Source organism: Mustelus asterias, chromosome 10 (assembly GCF_964213995.1).
Source record: "Mustelus asterias chromosome 10, sMusAst1.hap1.1, whole genome shotgun sequence".
NCBI classification, from domain to species: domain Eukaryota; kingdom Metazoa; phylum Chordata; class Chondrichthyes; order Carcharhiniformes; family Triakidae; genus Mustelus; species Mustelus asterias.
This window is the reverse complement of record NC_135810.1, coordinates 123,946,207-123,964,403: the sequence shown is the minus strand read 5'-3', so window position 1 is coordinate 123,964,403 and position 18,197 is coordinate 123,946,207. Positions and strand designations below refer to the sequence as shown.

The 18,197-nt window shown below is 45.5% G+C and overlaps 1 protein-coding gene across 4 annotated transcripts in view; it reads left to right on the top strand.

Moving 5' to 3' along the window:
• The first annotated feature begins 20 nt into the window (after positions 1-20).
• Positions 21-18,197, top strand: part of lrrc51 (leucine rich repeat containing 51) — a 35,784-nt gene continuing 17,607 nt past the window's right edge. For 3 of the 4 annotated variants that reach the window (XM_078222614.1, XM_078222612.1, XM_078222613.1), the window contains exons 1-4: positions 22-339; positions 2,434-2,516; positions 11,007-11,212; positions 16,575-16,723. In XM_078222614.1, coding sequence (XP_078078740.1) covers positions 242-339; positions 2,434-2,516; positions 11,007-11,212; positions 16,575-16,723 — 536 coding nt within the window. In that variant the 5' untranslated portion in view covers positions 22-241. Of the gene's footprint in view, positions 340-2,433; positions 2,517-11,006; positions 11,213-16,574; positions 16,724-18,197 lie in introns of all 4 variants that reach the window. The other variant, XM_078222615.1, reaches the window with a different exon arrangement.

Here is an 18,197-nt window from a genome sequence, read left to right as displayed (position 1 = left end):
GCCCCGCCTCCTGGACATCCGGGCACACAACTGCGCGCGCCGGTGCCTCCCTCACGCTCCCAACCGCCTGGAGAACGTTATCAACATCCGGGGATTGATGGGTTGTCCGCGACCCGCCCCTTGACATCCGGGTGACAACTCCGCTGCTGGCCGGGCGGACGGCAGCGCGATGATATAGTTCGCGAAGGCGGTGTCTGGATGCTGCTGCCAGGATGGGAATGTCAGCGTAGAGAAAGCAGCCATGGAATCGAAAATGGTGGCGTCACCAGACGTCATGAGCTGGATTGTCGACCTCAACGAGGAACCTGAACGTCCCTCAACTTCACGGGATATCACTGGGTGAGCGCCTCCTGGGGTTGGTCGTTCTCCATCTGAGCGATTCACTTTTAATTTCCCCTTTGTGAAGTAAAAGCGGTGCACGGAAAATACGGCGATTCGAAAAAAAGAATAACCCCGAATGTTCCAAGTGTTGCGCACAGCCCGCTGGGGGTTGTAGTTCTTTCCCGGGATCCGTGGCTGGGCGGCACCGCGGACAAGACTACAACCCCCAGCGGGCACCGCGCGCCCAGTTCCCCCCGTTGCCCCTGGCAACGCCATGATGCCAGTGCAGGCAGGTGAAGCTGACAGTGTCCAGGGTGAAACACTGAAAGAACAGCACTTCATCTTTCAGTTAGATATCTTACAGTATTCTGGACTCAACATTAATTTCACCAATTAAAAGCAGAACTGCCAAAGTTAAAGTTTATTTATTAGTGTCACAAGTAGGCTTACATTAACACTGCAATGAAGTTACTGTAAAAACCCCTAGTCGCCACATTCCCGGTGCCTGTTCGGAGAGGGACAACTTAGCCTGGCCAATGCGCCTAACCAGCTCGTTTTTGGGAGGAAACCAATGCAGACACAGGGAGAATGCGCAGACTTAGCACAGACAGTCACCCAAGCCAGGAATCAAACAGGGGTCCCTGGTGCTGTGAGGCAGCAGTGCTAACCACTGTGTGACCATGTTGGGGTCCCTCAAGAAGCTAGAATCCTTTGAGAGTTGTGGTTTGGAGGAGATTACAGTGATGGGGCGGGATGAGGCCATGGAGGGATTTGAGAGCAAGGATGACAGTTTTGAAATCAACAGTTCTTGTCCTTGCGACAATGATAGGAATCTCCCAGATGGGTGATAGGTCTCCTTGAGCGCAGCTTCTGACATCCTGTGAGAATCAATCCATGCCAACTGCATATAATCATAGAATGGTTACAGCACGAAGGAGGCCTTTCAGCCCATCATATCTGTGCTTGCTCTCTGAAGGATCATTTCACCTAGTACCACTTTTCATGTGTGTTTTTCTTGGCAGTCTGGCTTGCACCTAATCGACAATGTTCTTCTCTATGAACGGTATGGTTTGTATAGCGTGCCAGAAACAATACTTTTCACTGTATACTAATACATGTGACAATAATAAATCAAATCCATGTCTGCACTCTGCTACTCACCTTGTTAGTTACACAACAATTTCATTTCATTCGGGGTGGATCAAAAACTCCGTTGTTCCTGATTTTTTGCGTGTGAGAGTGAGAAATTGGGATACATGAGAGAAAGACAAATTTGGGAGTGGATGGAGGAGGGAAGGAGCAGCACAATCTGAGGGAACAAGAAACAAACTGGAAAGTAGGGGGAGAGAAACATAAAGTACTGTGGATCATGTCAGAATAGAGATGCTGGAATAAAATTTGTCACTGGACCAGGAATCCAGAAAGCCAGACTAATGCTGTTGGCACGTGAGTTCAAATCCCACTATGACAGTTGGTGACATTTTAAATCAGTAAATTGGTCTGTAATTGATTTAGCTCAGTTGGTTAGACAGCTGGTTAGTGATGCGGAGTGATGCCAACAGCTTGGGTTCAATTCCCATACCGGCTGAGGTTACTCATGAAGGACCCGCCTTCTCAACTTTGCCCCTAGCCTGAGGTGTGGTGATCCTCGGGTTAAATCATTACAGTCAGGTCTTCCCCTCAAAGCCTGTGGTCATCTGGGACTATGTTGACGGTGACTTTAATGGCAAGCTAGTCTTAGAAATGATGACCATGAAACTATCATCAATTGCTGTCGAAACCCATTCAATGGTGTCCTTACAGGAAGGAAATCTGCTGTCCTTACCTGAACTGGACTACATGTCACTCCAGACCCATAGAAATGTAGTTGACTCTTAACTGCCTTGTGAACTGGCCGAGTGAGAAACTCAGTTCATCCCATAGAAACTCATCCTATCGAAAAATACAAAAATATCACCCACAAAGGTGGATAATACCATGAAATAAAGTATAGAGGTCAAATCCATCTGCCCTGCTTACATAAATAAAATGATCTCCCTTTCTCCTCCCTGCACCCTCCGACCCCTTTATTTGTACTGTAACCAGTAATTTCTTCACACTTTATTCCCACAGGTCCATTGAAACAAAAGAGTTCGATTCCATCTTGTATGGTCCAATTGTGGATTATTCCTTCAGAAATCTGGAAACTTTATCGGGTGATGTGTCTATCTAAATCTTAACAAAAACACGACTTCATATTTTCAGCTGCCCTTCTGTTCATTTTCCTCATTAGAAATAATACAAGATAGATGGGATCATAGAGAATACAAAGATGTTTGAGTTGATTTGGAGAAGGTGTGTATAAATCTCCAAAGCATGTTAGCAAGACCCATGAGCTGCAGGTACAAATAATTACACGAGAATGACATAAGGCAGGATTTTATGACCTCACTCAAGCGAGACCGGAAATTCCCACCTGAGGCCAATGGACATTTCCGTTGTCCGCTCCTCGCCCGCTCTGATTCCGTGGCGGGCGGTAGGATTCCAGCGATAGTGTTGATATCTTAAACCTGCCTTAAAAAGGAAGGTGATTGAATGCTTAATGAGGTTTTCAGGAAAGATAGAGAAAGAAAGAATCCTAGGTCCTTAGCATAGTGGATAGCGCCCCTGCCTCTGAGCCAGAAGCTCTGTCTCAAGTTCAGGACTTGATAGCCAAACAAGGTGTGTTGATCAGGTGGCCAAACAGGTTGAGTATCAACCTGCAAATCTTTCAAACACATGCCAGTGACAGGTGGGAAGGAAATGGAGCCTCTATCACTATCCACAGCTTCAGGCTGCAACATGCATGTAAAAGTATGTGTTCCCACAGTAAATCTGAACTCCTTGGAGGGGCCAATTAATTCAGTTGGCTGGACAGTCAGTGTGGATCACATTGGTGCCAACAGCACAGGCTTCAATCTCCATTCCAGCTGCGGCAAATTTGAAAGCTACTTGGCCTACCTGGAGCTGTGGTGGAGATCGTGCATTTCTTCTTCTTGCAAAAATCAGACTGAGTTCTCTGTGTAAGTCTCGTTGTATCCAGTCATATGACCTTACCTGTCAATCAACCTAATAAAGCCCGACTCTACAATCCCAGGGAAAACATAAACCAACAGAACTCTGCATTAGGTCAGGTTAAAACAAACACTGCATCAATTATGTTGCTTCAGTAACAACAGAGTGCCTCTACATACAAACAAAATGGCTCTGATAAAATGGAAGAGACTACTAAATACATTCAGCACGGAAACATAACTAAAATACATTTCTTAAAGGCACATTATCATCACACCAGTAATACGGAGTTTCTTAGCGGGACAATCATATTCGTTAGTGAGTGATAGACAAAGAAGAAGCACTGCATGGTAAACTAGAGGCCCAGGCGTTCCATTTACACCTTTTCTAGCAACATCTTCATTTCTTGTCCCACTGTCATCGCCTTTTGCCTCCCACAGTCATCTCTTTTGTCATGTGATCTCTCCCACCTTCCATCCTAGCACAGACCATTCCCTTTGTTCTGTCCTCCCCATGTGCCTCCCCTACCTGAGTCGGTCTGATGCTATTCCATGTGCCAGCAGGTTTCACTGGCATGGGGCAGTGGCAACCCTGAGATGCCACCTGATCCATTAATCACGTAAATATGTTTGCTAAGGAGCTCAATCAGAGTTCTTTAAATGACATATTCTGATTTTGATGGAGGTGCCTGGGCTGCATGAATTATCTGGGCAGACCAAGTGATATCCACTCCATCTGACGAAGGAGCAGTGCTCCGAAAGCTTATGGTATTTGCTACCAAATAAACTTGTTGGACTTTAACCTGGTGTTGTGAGACTTCTTACTGTGCTTACCCCAGTCCAACGCCAGCATCTCCACATCAAGACTAGGTGAATGCAGGGGTCATAGTCTAAAGACATGGGGTAAACCTGTTAGGACTAAGTTGAGGAGAAATCTTTTCACCTGGAGAGTGGTGGGTCTGTGGAATACGCTGCCACAGAAAGTAGTTGAGGCCAGAAATGTTTTCAAGAAGGAGTTTGAGATTCCTCTTGGGGTGAAGGGGATCAAAGGATATAGGGAGGGAGGGAGGGAGGGCGGGGGCAGGCGGGATCAGGCTATTGAGTGGGATGATCATGATGATACTGAATGGCACAGCAGGCCCAAAGGGCTGAATGGCCGACTCCTACTTTCTATGTTTCTATGTCAAGTTTTGGTAGTGATATGAAGGCACCATTCCCCACCATCCCAAAACATAACTATTTACAATACATGTTCACATTTAGTGGCCATTACATAAATGTACAGAACTGATGAATCTCTGAGTCTCTAAAGCTCGGAGATAATCTGCTGGTGTGCCCAGACCTTATAATGGGAACCCTGTCTGGAGGTTTCTTTAATGACTCAGTGATCTGCCGGGTTGTCATTCTTGGATGTTGTTCCTGGTTCCATTTGGGATCTAGTCTTTGATCCAGTCGGATTTCACTGTGGCTGAGGAGCTGGAATGGATTTGATTTGTCCTCAGTTACGTCTCTCCGTTGCGCTTGTGTGTAATGACTTCACAGGATCTTGGTTCTGAACAAATCCCCATCATATCGACAGGTTGCCTCGTATCTTCTGGGGAATTCTGGACGTGAACTTGTCCCAACTGTAAACTTGGCACTTCTAAACCTGCATTTTTAGTGTGCACATTGGCAATTTTCTCTTGCAGATTTAGAAGTTGCTTTCTAATTTCTGAGAGAATAGAATGGTAAATTGGTGCACCCTGGTCTGCCAGTGATGAAACAGAATCACAGAATGGCTTCCTTCTGCACTGTAGTCATTCAGCCCATTGAGTCTGTACTGATTCTCCAACAGAGAATCCTATCCAGGCCCTATCCCCATAACCCCACTAATCCCTTTGACCCACGCAATAAGGAGCAATTTAGCATGGCCAATCAACCTAACTTGCACATCTTTGGACTGTGGAAGGAAACCGGAGCACCCAGAGGAAATCACACCAACACGGGGAGAACATGCAAACTCCACATAGACAGTCACTCACAGCTGGGATCAAACCCGGGTCCCTGACGCTGTGAGATAGCAGTGCTAACCACTCTGCCAAATAGTTGGACCTGAAGATGTCGCTCTCAGATGTAACAATGCAATGTGTAGATCTTGCTTGGTCTGTTTACATTTAGAATTCGGGATTTCACCATCCTGAATTATTTGTATAGATAACCCGTTAATAATAATAAGTAATATGATGATATTCCACTTCTCATGCACATTCTGAAATTGCAGACTGTTCTCTGTAATCATCTCTCTGGGCACACCAAGTAATTGAAAACAGCGTTTAGTGTGTGCAGCTGTTATGCTTGTGCAATTATGTATCGTGCAATTGTCGAATAATGGGGTACTAGGTACGTATTTGACAATGAAGTCAGTGCCATGGACAGGAAAGAAATTGGATGCAATTTTGGATAAAGGGCGGATAAGGATTTCATATGGAATGAGTATTTCTCGTGCTGACTTGGCATATGCTCTGATGACAACTTCAATGTCGTTGTTCGTACCTGGCCAATGGATTGTCTCTGCAGCGAGACTTCTCATCCAATGAATGCCCATGTGAGAGAGATGAAGTTGCTGAAGAATATTCCGGTCACAGAGATTCTGACATAATCACCTTGCCTGCCTTTACAGTGAGTCCCTGGGAGATGTCGAGCTTGTCCAGTAAGCCCAAAATAGTCACACGTGCCTGTGGACATGCTGAATTGAATTCGGCCATCCTTCAGTGATGGTTTCCCACAGTTTCTGTGGTGTAGACTCTTCTGCCATTTCTTCTTGTAGCTGCTGGCATTTGCATTGGAGAACATGAAGTCAACTTGTTGTTCTAAGGATATATCTTCTGTTTTTGCTGGGTTAAGCAATCTGCTAAATGTATCCAATCTGATCCTCAGGTTACCTGGGTTGTGCCGAATCTCAGTCATCACTTTGAATCTTTGTCAAGAGATGTTGCAATCTTGGTGCTGCGCTGATCAATGGTTTTCACCAAATCATTTCCAGTGACCTATGGTTGGTTTTTACCACAAATCATTTGCCAAATAGATGGGTATGAAAATACATGATTCCAAACACTAAGGCTGATGTTTCCCACTCGATGTTGGAGTGGTTGGATTACATTACAGACAGAGATTTGGAAGCAAGTGCAGTTGGTTTGTATTTTTGTCGAATGCATGCTCTCAGGTCTTTCTATCAGGCATCTATTCTCCTGGATGGTTGTCTCCCTGGAATTGAAATATTGCAAAATTGGTGTTTCTGATAACTGTTTCAATGCATCGAGGAAGTATTGGTGGTCTTTGTGCCACAAGAAAGTCATGTTCTTTCTCAACGATTCCCTTAGTTATGAAGATTTCTGAGCGAAATTGGGAATGTATGGGGACAAGAAATTAAAGTGACCCAGACAACTTCAAAGACCATCCTGTGTTGATCGTTATTTTCTCTGGTCTGATTTTATAACAGTTTTGTTTGACTCTCTCTTGCTAACGATTTGTCCTTCACCCTAGTCACTTACCTGTCCCAACTGAGGGAACTCAACACAGGCTCGGCACTGTAATCTCACAAGGGACCCATCTGCTTACTGGCACTGTGTCTTCACAGCATTTATGTGCAGTCACCACATTTCGATTTTAACACTCTCCGACACTACAAACTCATTGCGTTCTGACCAAAACATGGAGTCATAGAGTCATTGAGGTTTGCAACATAGAAACAGGTCCTTCAGCCCAATGTATCGATGCCGTCCAGTTTTCACCATTAAGCTAGTCCCAAATGCCCATGTTTGGCCCATACCCCTCTGCCAATCTGACCCATATAACTATCTAAATGCTTTTTAAAAGACAAAATTGTACCCGCCTCTACTACTATCTCTCGCAGCTTGTTCCAGACACTCTCCATCCTCTGTGTGAAAAAATTGCTCCTCTGGACCCTTTTTGTATCTCTCCCCTCTCACCTTAAACCTATGCCCAGTAGTTTTAGACTCCCCTACTTTTGGGAAAATATATTGACTATCAACCTTATCTATGCCCCTCATTTTATCAACCTCTATAAGATCATCCCTAAGCCTCTATGTTCCAGGGAAAAAGTCCCAATCTATCCAGCCTCTCTTTATAACTCAAACCATCAAGTCCCAGTAGCATCCTAATAAATCTTTTCTGCACCCTTTCTACTTTAATAATATCCTTTCTATAATAGGGTGACCAGAATTGTACACAGTCTTCCAAGGGTGGCCTTACCAATGTCTTGTACAACTTCAAAAAGATGTCCCAACTCCTGTGTTCAATGTTCTGACCAATGAAATCAAGCATACTGAATGCCTTCTTCACCACTCTGTCCACCTGTGACTCCACTTTCAAGGAGCTATGAACATGTACCCCTAGATCTCTCTGTTCTGTAACTCTCCCCAACACCCTACCATTAACTGAGTAAGTCCTGCCCTGGTTCAATCTACCAAAATGCATCACCTCGCATTTATCTAAATTAAACTCCATCAGCCATTCGTCAGCCCACTGGCCCAATTGATCAAGATCCCGTTGCAATCCTAGATAACCTTCTCCACTGTCCACTACGTCGCCAATCTTGGTGTCATCTGCAAACTTACTAACCATGCCTCCTAAATTCTCATCCAAATTGTTAATATAAATGACAAATAGCAGTGGACCCAGCACCGATCCCTGAGGCACACCGCTGGTCACAGGTCTCCAGTTTGAAAAACAACCCTCTACAACCATCCTCTGGCTTCTGTCGTCAAGCTAATTTTGTATCCAATAGGCTACCTCACCCTCGATCCCGTGATATTTAACCGTATGCAACAACCTACCATGCGGTACCTTGTCAAAGGCCTTGCTAAAGTCCATGTAAACAGCATCAACTGTACTGCCCTCATCTACCTTCTTGGTTACCCCTTCAAAAAACTCCAATCAAATTTGAGAGATTGATTTTCCACTCGCAAAGCGATACTAACTGTCCCTAAGTTCTTTGGATTCTCTTCGCCTTATCAACCAAAGCAATCTTCTGTCCCCTTTTTGCCCTCTTGAAGGATCGTCTCATGCCATGTAGCATGATCTAAGGAGATTCACCATGTCGTACCTGCACTTCATCTTGTTGCCAGGCTGTGACACCACTGCTGAACACCATGATAGTGATAATTGTATAAAGACACCAGTCACCATTGGGTAAGCATAGGTTTGTATATTAAGACTACATAAGAACTGATATGTATGGATAGAAAGCTTGAAGGCATCTGAGCTGTGCTGTGTTCTGCTCACAGGCAAAAGTGAGACTAAAACTGGATTGCATGACTCGCATTCTTTCTAATGATGTCACATTGCTATCCTTTAAAGGTATATTAAAACTGACAGAGACCCCACACTCCACTGGGATCTGCTGTCAAAGAAGGAGCTCCCTTGAGATGGCCGAGAACAAATGCCATGGGAGACTGGGACTCTCCAGGGAAATGGCCAGAAAAGCTTGTGCCCTCATCACCAGAGACCTGACAACACTCATGCCATGCTGTGCCAGTAGCCACTGAAATCACTGCGGTTTTGAACTTCTTCATTTTTGGCTCCTTCCAAAGACCAGCCACAGGCTTTGGCTTCCCAAAAGCCTGCTGCACATCACTGCATCTCACGGGTCATTGATGTGCTGTTTCTGAGAGCTGGACAATACATACAATTCGAGGCCAACAGGGCCTTGCAGGCACACAGGGCATTGGGATTTGCTTCCAGCTGTGGATCATCATCCATTGCACTCATAATTCCATCAAACCACTCGATGCGATTCAGCAACAGGAGGGATTTCACTCACTCAATGTTCATCTGCTCTGTGACCACATCAAGAGTTTCCTCCATGTGTGCACTTTCTTGACAGCTACCCTGACTCCTTCACTGCCCATCAGTCCAGGCTGCTGAAGCTCTTCACTCTGACATCCAAATCTGTAGATGGATTTGAGAGGACAAAGGATATCCCTTGAAGAGTTGGTTACTTACCCCTTGACAAGAGTCAGAGGCATAGTGGTTATACAACTGAAGCCAGTTGCTCACTAGAAGTTCCACTGAACAGGCCATTGGGCTTTTAAAGATGCCTTTCTGGTGCCTGGAATATTTGGGTGATGTCTGCAAGGATCTTGTTCATTGTGCTGGACAACTGTGCTCTCCATAATATGATCCTCCAGAGAGATGTGCACCTTCAAGTCAAGCAGTACTCCAGCTGTCCAAGGAGGTGGTCCGGTTCAGCTCTGGATTCTATCTCATCAGGATGTCATTAATGTCAGGGATCATCTGATTCCAGAACGATTCGCGTTAGCTCCTCTGACCCAGGAGAAACGACATAGTCTCCAAATCACCCTGCGCTGCCTGTGCTAATGCTGTCATTCAAGACGCAGCCTAGAACATGCAAACTCTTCCGACCAGTGAAGGGAATATATTTGCCCAGGGATTTTGTGATCATCAACAGGGAATCATTCTCTGCTTCACTATTTCATTCCTCTTTTCTTGTCCCACCATTAATAAAAGAATGTTTACACCATTGGTTTCATGTTTCAATTTTGATGTGATACTCATCGAGACGAAGAATGCACAGTTACAAGTAGAAAACACCCCAGTGACCCATTCTAGCCCAAGCAGTGGCCTCTGCACTCGAATACTTCCACACACAGCTCCTCTTGTGGCATTGGAGAAAGTGGATGCAAGCTGCTCTCTTGCCTCAGCTTGTGGATGAGATGCACATGGCATTGTCCTTTTTGTGGAGGTATCCATGGGGTAATCTCTCCCAGAGACTGCTGCGCCTGCAATATTACAGAGGCAGCTTCTGTCATGGCAATGATGCTGCCATTGTCACAGGAACAAGGAGGCTGATGATGATGGTGGTGCCATGTGAAAGATGATCCCCTCTTGCTCCTTCCTGACTGCTTCACACATTGGCAGGTGCTTTGGAGGGTTGGAAGGAGCCACCAGCAGGGCTTCAATTGGCATCCCTTCAAGACACTCTGGTGCCATCAGCCCCAATGATGAGTCAAGGCTACAGAAAATGGAACGCAGTGTGTGAATGTCGGTGCACATTTCCTGCAAGTGCTGCCACATCCAGCTCTAAGAGGCTGGCCACTCTCAAAGCCCTGAGCAATAGTGACATGAGCTATGTAGCCTCCTCCATTCTAAATCCACCATGGTGCATTACCTCAAAAGAATTCCAAGCTGTGGGAGCACCTTGGTAGTTGCTGGTCTGGATAGAGGCTCCTTCGCTGTGACTCCTGAAGCCCTGCAATGGCCTGGCTCAACAAGGCCGTGTCTGTCCTCCATCCTCTGAGGGACAATATTCACAGCTGCCCTTTCTCTGGCACCTTCCCTGCTGATAAGGGTCTTGTTCATCACCCAGTGCCACCCTATCTAGTTTATTGGGATTCACCAGGGAGAGCAGGATTAGTTTAGAATTGGGGCGGGGCGGGGGGAGGGTTGCACAATAGGATTAGTTTGGGATTGACATACAGCCTATGTTCTATGGGGAGAGTGTGGGCAACATATTTTCGACTTCATCACCGCAATCTGTGCTGCAAAATAACATGCAAACTGGTAATTAGCGAGTCTCTGATGTATTTCCAGGGCAGTTAGTCTCCTTTTTAACTGTTTCTCTATATTATGCAGACTGTGTTAAACTGACTCCTCGCGCTGGCCTCCGACCAAACGAGTATACAGAGGACAAGAAGGTGAAGAGCTGCTCCTTGCGTCTGAGCCACAACCGGCTGTGTGAATTGAGCGGACTGGATCAGCTGATTGCTGCCTTGTTTGTGCAACCTGCCCGTTTGTTCTGGATTGACCTCGCCTTCAACATCCTGACCAACATTGACGCTGTAGGTTCTGGGCTGTGTTTCGTTGCAGTGAAATCTATCACCCTCCCCCCGCTTCTCAACATCAATCAAGGAGATCATTCTTAACTTACGAATCAGAGCCAGAGAATCACGTACAATAGCTTATTTTCCTGCTCCCGCACCATTACCTCTGGTGTCCTCCAACGCTCTATCCTTGCCCCCTCCTATACCAATTTCTGTACACAAGCAGCTCTACCACACCACCATCTCTCTCAACTTTTCTGTTGTCACTAAATTATCAAGACTGCTTATCGGACATCCAGTACCGGATAAGCAGAAATTTCCTCCAATTATCAGTAACACTGAAACCATTAACTTTAGTGACCACATTGGAGAGAGTAGAGAGGAGATTGACAAGAATCGTTGCAGAGATAAAGGACTGTAGCTCTGAGGCTAGTCTGAAGCGGTGAGACTGTTTTCCTTGGAGAAAAGATCAAGAGGTGACTTGATAGAGCCTGAGGATTATGGACAGGGTAAATAGTGAGAAACTGTTCCCTCTGGAGAGCACCAAGAACTAGAGGGCACAGATTCAAAATAATTGGCAAAAGGAGCATTTTCTTTCACCTAGAGGGTGTTTGGAGTCTTGAACAAACTTCCTAAGAGGAGCACAGCCAAGTTCAATGGAGGGATTCACAAGGGAATTGGATTGCTATCTGGAAAGTAAGAATGTGCAAGGTTATGAGGATAAGGCAGGGTAGTGGGACTAAGTAGACTGCTGTTTGAGAGAGCCGGTGTAGATTCAATGGGCTGAATGGCCTCCTGCACTGTAAAGATTTTGCGGCTCTGTTCCAAACTCTATTTGCTAATTACCAGCTCCTTCCATCTCCCTGACAACAGTTTAAGATTAAGCCAGTCTGTTCACTTTCTTCATGTCACATTTAACACTAAGACGAGCTTCCAAATACAGAGTCAGAGGTTTACAACATGGAAACAGGCCCTTTGGCCCAACTTGTCCATGCTGCCCTTTTTTAAAAAAAACACTAAACTAATCCCAATTGCCCGCATTTGGCCCATATCCCTCTATACCCAGCGTACCCATGTAACTATCCAAATGCTTTTTAAAAGATAAAATTGTACCCGCCTCTACTACTACCTATGGCAGCTTGTTCCAGACACTCACCACCCTCTGTGTGAAAGAATTGCCCCTCTGGACACTTTTGTATCTCTCCCCTCTCACCTTAAACCTCTGCCCTCTAGTTTTAGACTCCCCTACCTATGGGAAAAGATATTGACTACCTTGTCTATGCCCCTCATTATTTTATAGACTTCTATAAGGTCACCCCTCAGCCCCCTACGTTCCAGAGAAAAAAAGTCCCAGTCTATTCAGCCTCTCCTTATAACTCAATCCATCAAGTCCCGGTAGCATCCTAGTAAATCTTTTCTGCACTCATTCTAGTTTAATAATATCCTTTCTATAATAGGGTGACCAGAATTGCACACAGTATTCCAAGTGTGGCCTTACCAATGTCTTGTACAACTTCAACAAGACGTCCCAACTCCTGTATTCAATGTTCTGACCGATGAAACCAAGCATGCCGAATGCCTTCTTCACCACTCTGTTCACCTGTGACTCCACTTTCAAGGAGCTATGAACATGCACCCCCAGATCTCTTTGTTCTATAACTCTCCCCAACGCCCTACCATTAACTGAGTAAGTCCTGCCCTGGTTCAATCTACCAAAATGCATTACCTCACATTTGTCTAAATTAAACTCCATCTGCCAAATACAAATATGTATTTGTGCCATCACTAACTCTCTCTACTTCCATCTGCTGTAACATTGTCAGACATCACCACTATCTCTTGTCGCTGCACCTCTCCTTTACTTGGCGATCCAGCACTCTATCAGCCTCCCACACTCTACACTCTGTAAATTCAGGTCATTCAAATTTCTGCTGCTCATGTTCTAAAGACACCAAATCCCATTCACCTATCACTCGCTCTGATCCATGTTGGCTCTCAGTCCAGCAGTGCCTCGATTTTAAAATTCTCATCCATGTTTTCAAATCCCTCCATAGACATATCTTTCCTTATCTCTGTAATCTCCTCCGAGATCTCTGCAGTCATCTGATTTTGGCCTCTTGAGCATCCTTGATTTCAATCACTCCACCATTGACAGCCGTGCCTTACTCTGCCTGGGATTCCCTCTCTAAAATCTCTCTGCTTCTCTTTCCTACCTTAAATCACTTAAAACCTGCTTCACTGATCAAGCTTTTGGTCACCTTCCTTCTGTTCTGTATTTCAGGTTTAGAATCATAGAATCCGACAGTGCAGAAGGAGGCCATTCGGCCCATCGAGTCTGCACCGACCACAATCTCACCCAGGCCCTATCCCATAATCCCATGCATTTACCCTAGCTAGTCTCCCTGACACTAAGGGGCAATTTAGCATGGCCAATCCACCTAACCCGCACATCTTTGGACTGTGGGAGGAAACCAGAGCACCCGGAGGAAACCCACGCAGACACGGGGAGAACATGCAGACTCCACACAGGCAGTGACCCAAGCCGGGAATTGAACCCAGGTCGCTGCCGCTTTGAGACAGCAGAGCTAACCACTATGCCACCCCAATCATTATGACCTTCCTGTAAAGTATCTTAATTGTTGCTGTAACGACCTCTCCAACTCTCGGAACTCTGTTGCTCCCATTCCACCCTCTTCTATATCCCAGACTTCAACCATTCCATCACTAGTGGCTACGCCTCACTCGGTGATTTGCTTTCCATTTGATAGCACCCCAGTGAAGTGCCTTAGGAAGTTTTACAAAATTAAAGACACAATACGAATGCACTGGGGGGGTCTGGTTAGCTCAGTTAGCTCATCAGCTAGCATGTAACCCGCAGTAATGAGAAATGCACAATCCCTGTTCCAGCTGAGGTAGACACGGGGCCTGCCTCCTCACCCTACCCAGAGTAAAGGATCTAGGCAATTCACTGGCTCAGCAATCAATTGCCAAGGACCAGCCTTCAGACAGAGAACCGAAGATGATAAATGCAAATACTCTTTCTGACCCAACACTGACTCAAATTTGATACACTATCACTCTGATGATTGGGTGACCTGATTGGCACCAAGTGCACCAAAAAAGGGTTTTATGCACTCGCATCACCTCTTCTGATTTGCATCCTAAAACTCTGCCACAGAACCCAATTGGAGTTTTTGCCACTTTCAGATTGGCTTGCCGAGCTGATCTGAACTACTGCACTAGCCAATGGCATTTCCAACAATGCTGTTCTTCCACAGTACAAAAACATACAGCACAGGAGGCAGTTCAGCCCATTGTGCCTGTACAGCCCTTTGAAAGACCAATCTAGTTATTCCCACACTTTCCCCATTGCCCTGCAATTATTTTCTTTTTAACTATTTATCCAGCTCCTTTTTGGAAGGAATTATTGAATTAGATTCTATAGTCCTTGCAGGCAGCGGGTTCCAGATCAAAACCACTTGCTGTCTGAATGAAAAATTCTCCTCTTGTCCTCTCTGGAAAAAGTGAGCTCCTAATTGTCTGCAGGTTTATTTCCCGCATGCCAGCAACCCTTCACATAACCCACTCCCCCTGGCCAATTATTACTGCTGTTCCACAATATTATTGTGCTCAGAGTGTAGAGTTCACTATGAACTGGCTGCAGGGATGTTCAGGTACTTGGTGATGGTTTGGGTTTAACATTGCTGAAATCCAGAGCAGGCCCTTCTCATGAATGGAGTCTGGCTGTCTCGATCCACTCGACAGCCAGCATATACAAGTCCTGTAATATTGCCTTGTCCTGTACTTGTGCAAGGAGTGTTTGATGGGGGACAGTGTAGAGGGAGCTTTACTCTGTATCTAACCCCGTGCTGTACCTGTCCTGGGAGTGTTTGATGGGGTCAGTGTAGAGGGAGCTTTACTCTGTATCTAACCCCGTGCTGTACCTGTCCTGGGAGTGTTTGATGGGGACAATGTAGAGAGAGCTTTACCTTCCAAATAACAATACCTCTGTTGATTTCCAGAACTCTGGTTTAAATGCTGTTAGTGAACACAATCAAAAAGCAGATGTTTAGAAATGCAGATAGTCGGGACTTGGTTGGGAAACGTCCCTTTTCACTGCATCAATATTCCTCAATTTCAGCCCAAAATTGAAAACAAATTCAATGAAAATCTTTCATTTATATAGCACTTTTCACACCCCTTACACCTGGTACCTTGTGGTCACTATTGAAATGTAGGAAACAAGACAGTAAATTTGATGACAGCAAGCTGCCACAAATAGCAATGTGATAGTAACGGATAATTTGATTTTGCCTTGCTGAGTGATGAATAACTATTGGTCCAAGGACCAGTGAGAACTCCCTGCTTTACCATCTTTTATGTCCTTGCTTATTCCTGTGCACGGTAGCACAGTGGTTAGCACTGCTGCTTCACAGCTCCAGGGTTCGATTCCCGGCTCGGGTCACTGTCTGTGTGGAGTTTGCACATTCTCCTCGTGTCTGCGTGGGTTTCCTCCAGGTGCTCCGGTTTCCTCCCACAGTCCAAAGATGTGCGGGTTAGGTTGATTGGCCAGGTTAAAAATTGCCCCTTAGAGTCCTGGGATGTGTAGGTTAGAGGGATTAGCGGGTAAATATGTGGGGGTAGGGCCTGGGTGGGATTGTGGTCGGTGCAGACTCGATGGGCCGAATGGCCTCCTTCTGCACTGTAGGGTTTCTATGATTTCTATGATTATGTTCATCTGAAAGACAACAGCGCCAACAGTGCAGCAGTCTCTCAGTATTGCACCGAGTGCATGGGATTATGGGCTCAACTCTGCAATGTCACTTGAACCCACAGCATTCTGACTTGGAGGCATGGCTGGCAGCTGTCTTTAGAAAACTGGAATGAGCACATTGAATGAACTGGTAATGTTTGAATATAAAATGAATCTGCCGTCTCACTGGAAGACAGAGGTTGAGGGGCGACCTGATAGAAGTCTATAAGATTATGAGGGGTATGGACAGAGTGGATAGTCACAAGCTTTTTCCCAGGGTGGAAGAGTCAATTACTAGGGGGCATAGGTTTAAGGTGCGAGGGGCAAGGTTTAAAGGAGATGTACGAGACAAGTTTTTTTTTTACAGAGGGTGGTGGGTGTCTGGAACTCACTGCCGGGGGAGGTAGTGGAGCAGATACAATAGTGACTTTTTAGGGGCGTCTAGGCAAATACATGAATAGGATGGGAATAGAGGGATATGGTCCCTGGAAGGGTTTTAGTTCAGTCGGGCAGCATTATCGGTGCAGGGTTGGAGGGTCGAAGGGCCTGTTCCTGCATAGCAATTTTTTTTGTTCTTTGACTTGGGGATTTTTACCACTGTCTGTCACTTGGTTTATCTTTTGGCAGGTCCTGCTGCAGTGCCCCAACCTGCAGATCCTCAGACTCCACGCCAACCAGATTAACGAGCTGTTTGAGGTGGACAAGTTAGTCTCGCTCATGCACCTGCGGAACCTGACATTGCACGGCAACCCGATAGAGCAAACCAAAGGATACAGGTACCTGGGGTGGGAGTGTCTGCTTCCTCTATAGCAATAGGACATCATTTCCCTTCTCAGTAACCTGTCAACTGCAGCATCAACCCAAGACCAAATACATCCTCTTCTGACAGGCACTCACTGGAGTGAAATCGTATCTATCTGCCTGTCCAAAGTTGCCATACTGAGTGATCAACCAGCTATTTGACCAAGAGGTGTATATCACAGTCAAACCCTTGTCATGTCCTGATCCTGCTCCTCCAGGCTTCAAGCTGGGGGGTACCAAGGCTGATATTTAACGCACCCTAACCTGGTAACTTGGTACAGTAAGAAGTCTCACAACACCAGGTTAAAGTCCAACAGGTTTATTTGGCAGCACCACCTTTCGGAGTCTCAGGCTCCTTCATCAGGTGAGTGGGAGTTCTGTTCACAAACAGGGAATATACAGACACAAACTCAATTTACAAGATAATGGTTGGAATGCGAGTCTTTACAGATAATCAAGTCTTAAAGGTACAGACAATGTGAGTGGAGAGAGGGTTAAGCACAGATTAAAGAGATGTGTATTGTCTCCAGCCAGGACAGTTAGTGAGATGCAAAATCTCACTAACTGTCCTGGCTGGAGACAATACATACACATCTGTATATGCCCTGTTTGTGAACACAAGTCCTCACTCACCTGATGAAGGAGCCTGAGACTCCAAAAGGTGGTGCTGCCGAATAAACCTGTTGGACGTTAACCTGGTGTTGTGAGACTTCTTACTGTGCTTACACCTGTCCAACACTGGCATCTCCACAACTTGATACAGATCAGTGCTAGTCTCTGATGTACCTTTACCTGCTTTCTCTTGAGGAATTTGCTGGCACTTTTCTCAACAGAACCACCCACATTCAATCAGGATTTTAGATGCAGTCTGTATCTGTTGTCCATCCATTGTTGCTCCGAGGGCCCTTGGTGTGGCACTGGAGTCGCACGCAAGCTGAGATTGTGTAAGTAAGGCAGGTAAATGAGAGACACATTATAACACACTATAACAATCTGGCAATTCATTGTCTCCAACCAGTGACTGCCCTCCTGATCACCAGATTTATTCTTTTTTTTGCATTTTGCCCCATTGGAATTGAATGTCACGTGCAATCTAGTGGAATAAAAACTAAGCTACTGTACACCAGGTCTGGTGGAGGAAGTGTCAAAAATTCTTGCATCAGTGGAATGGAAAGCTTTGATCCGAAACTAAAGAACTTGCATTTACATGGCGCCTTTCACTTCCTCAGGATGTCCCTAGACACTTTACAGCCAATGAAACACTTTATTGAAATGTTACTCTTGTAACGAAGGAAACACAGCAGCCAATTTGGAAATAGCAAGATTCCACACACAAACATAAAATAAGAAATAGGAGCAGGAGGCTGCCATTCGGCCCTTCGTGCCTGCTCCACCATTCAGTAAGATCATGGCTGATCTAATTATGACCTACTTCTGGAGATAAACAAA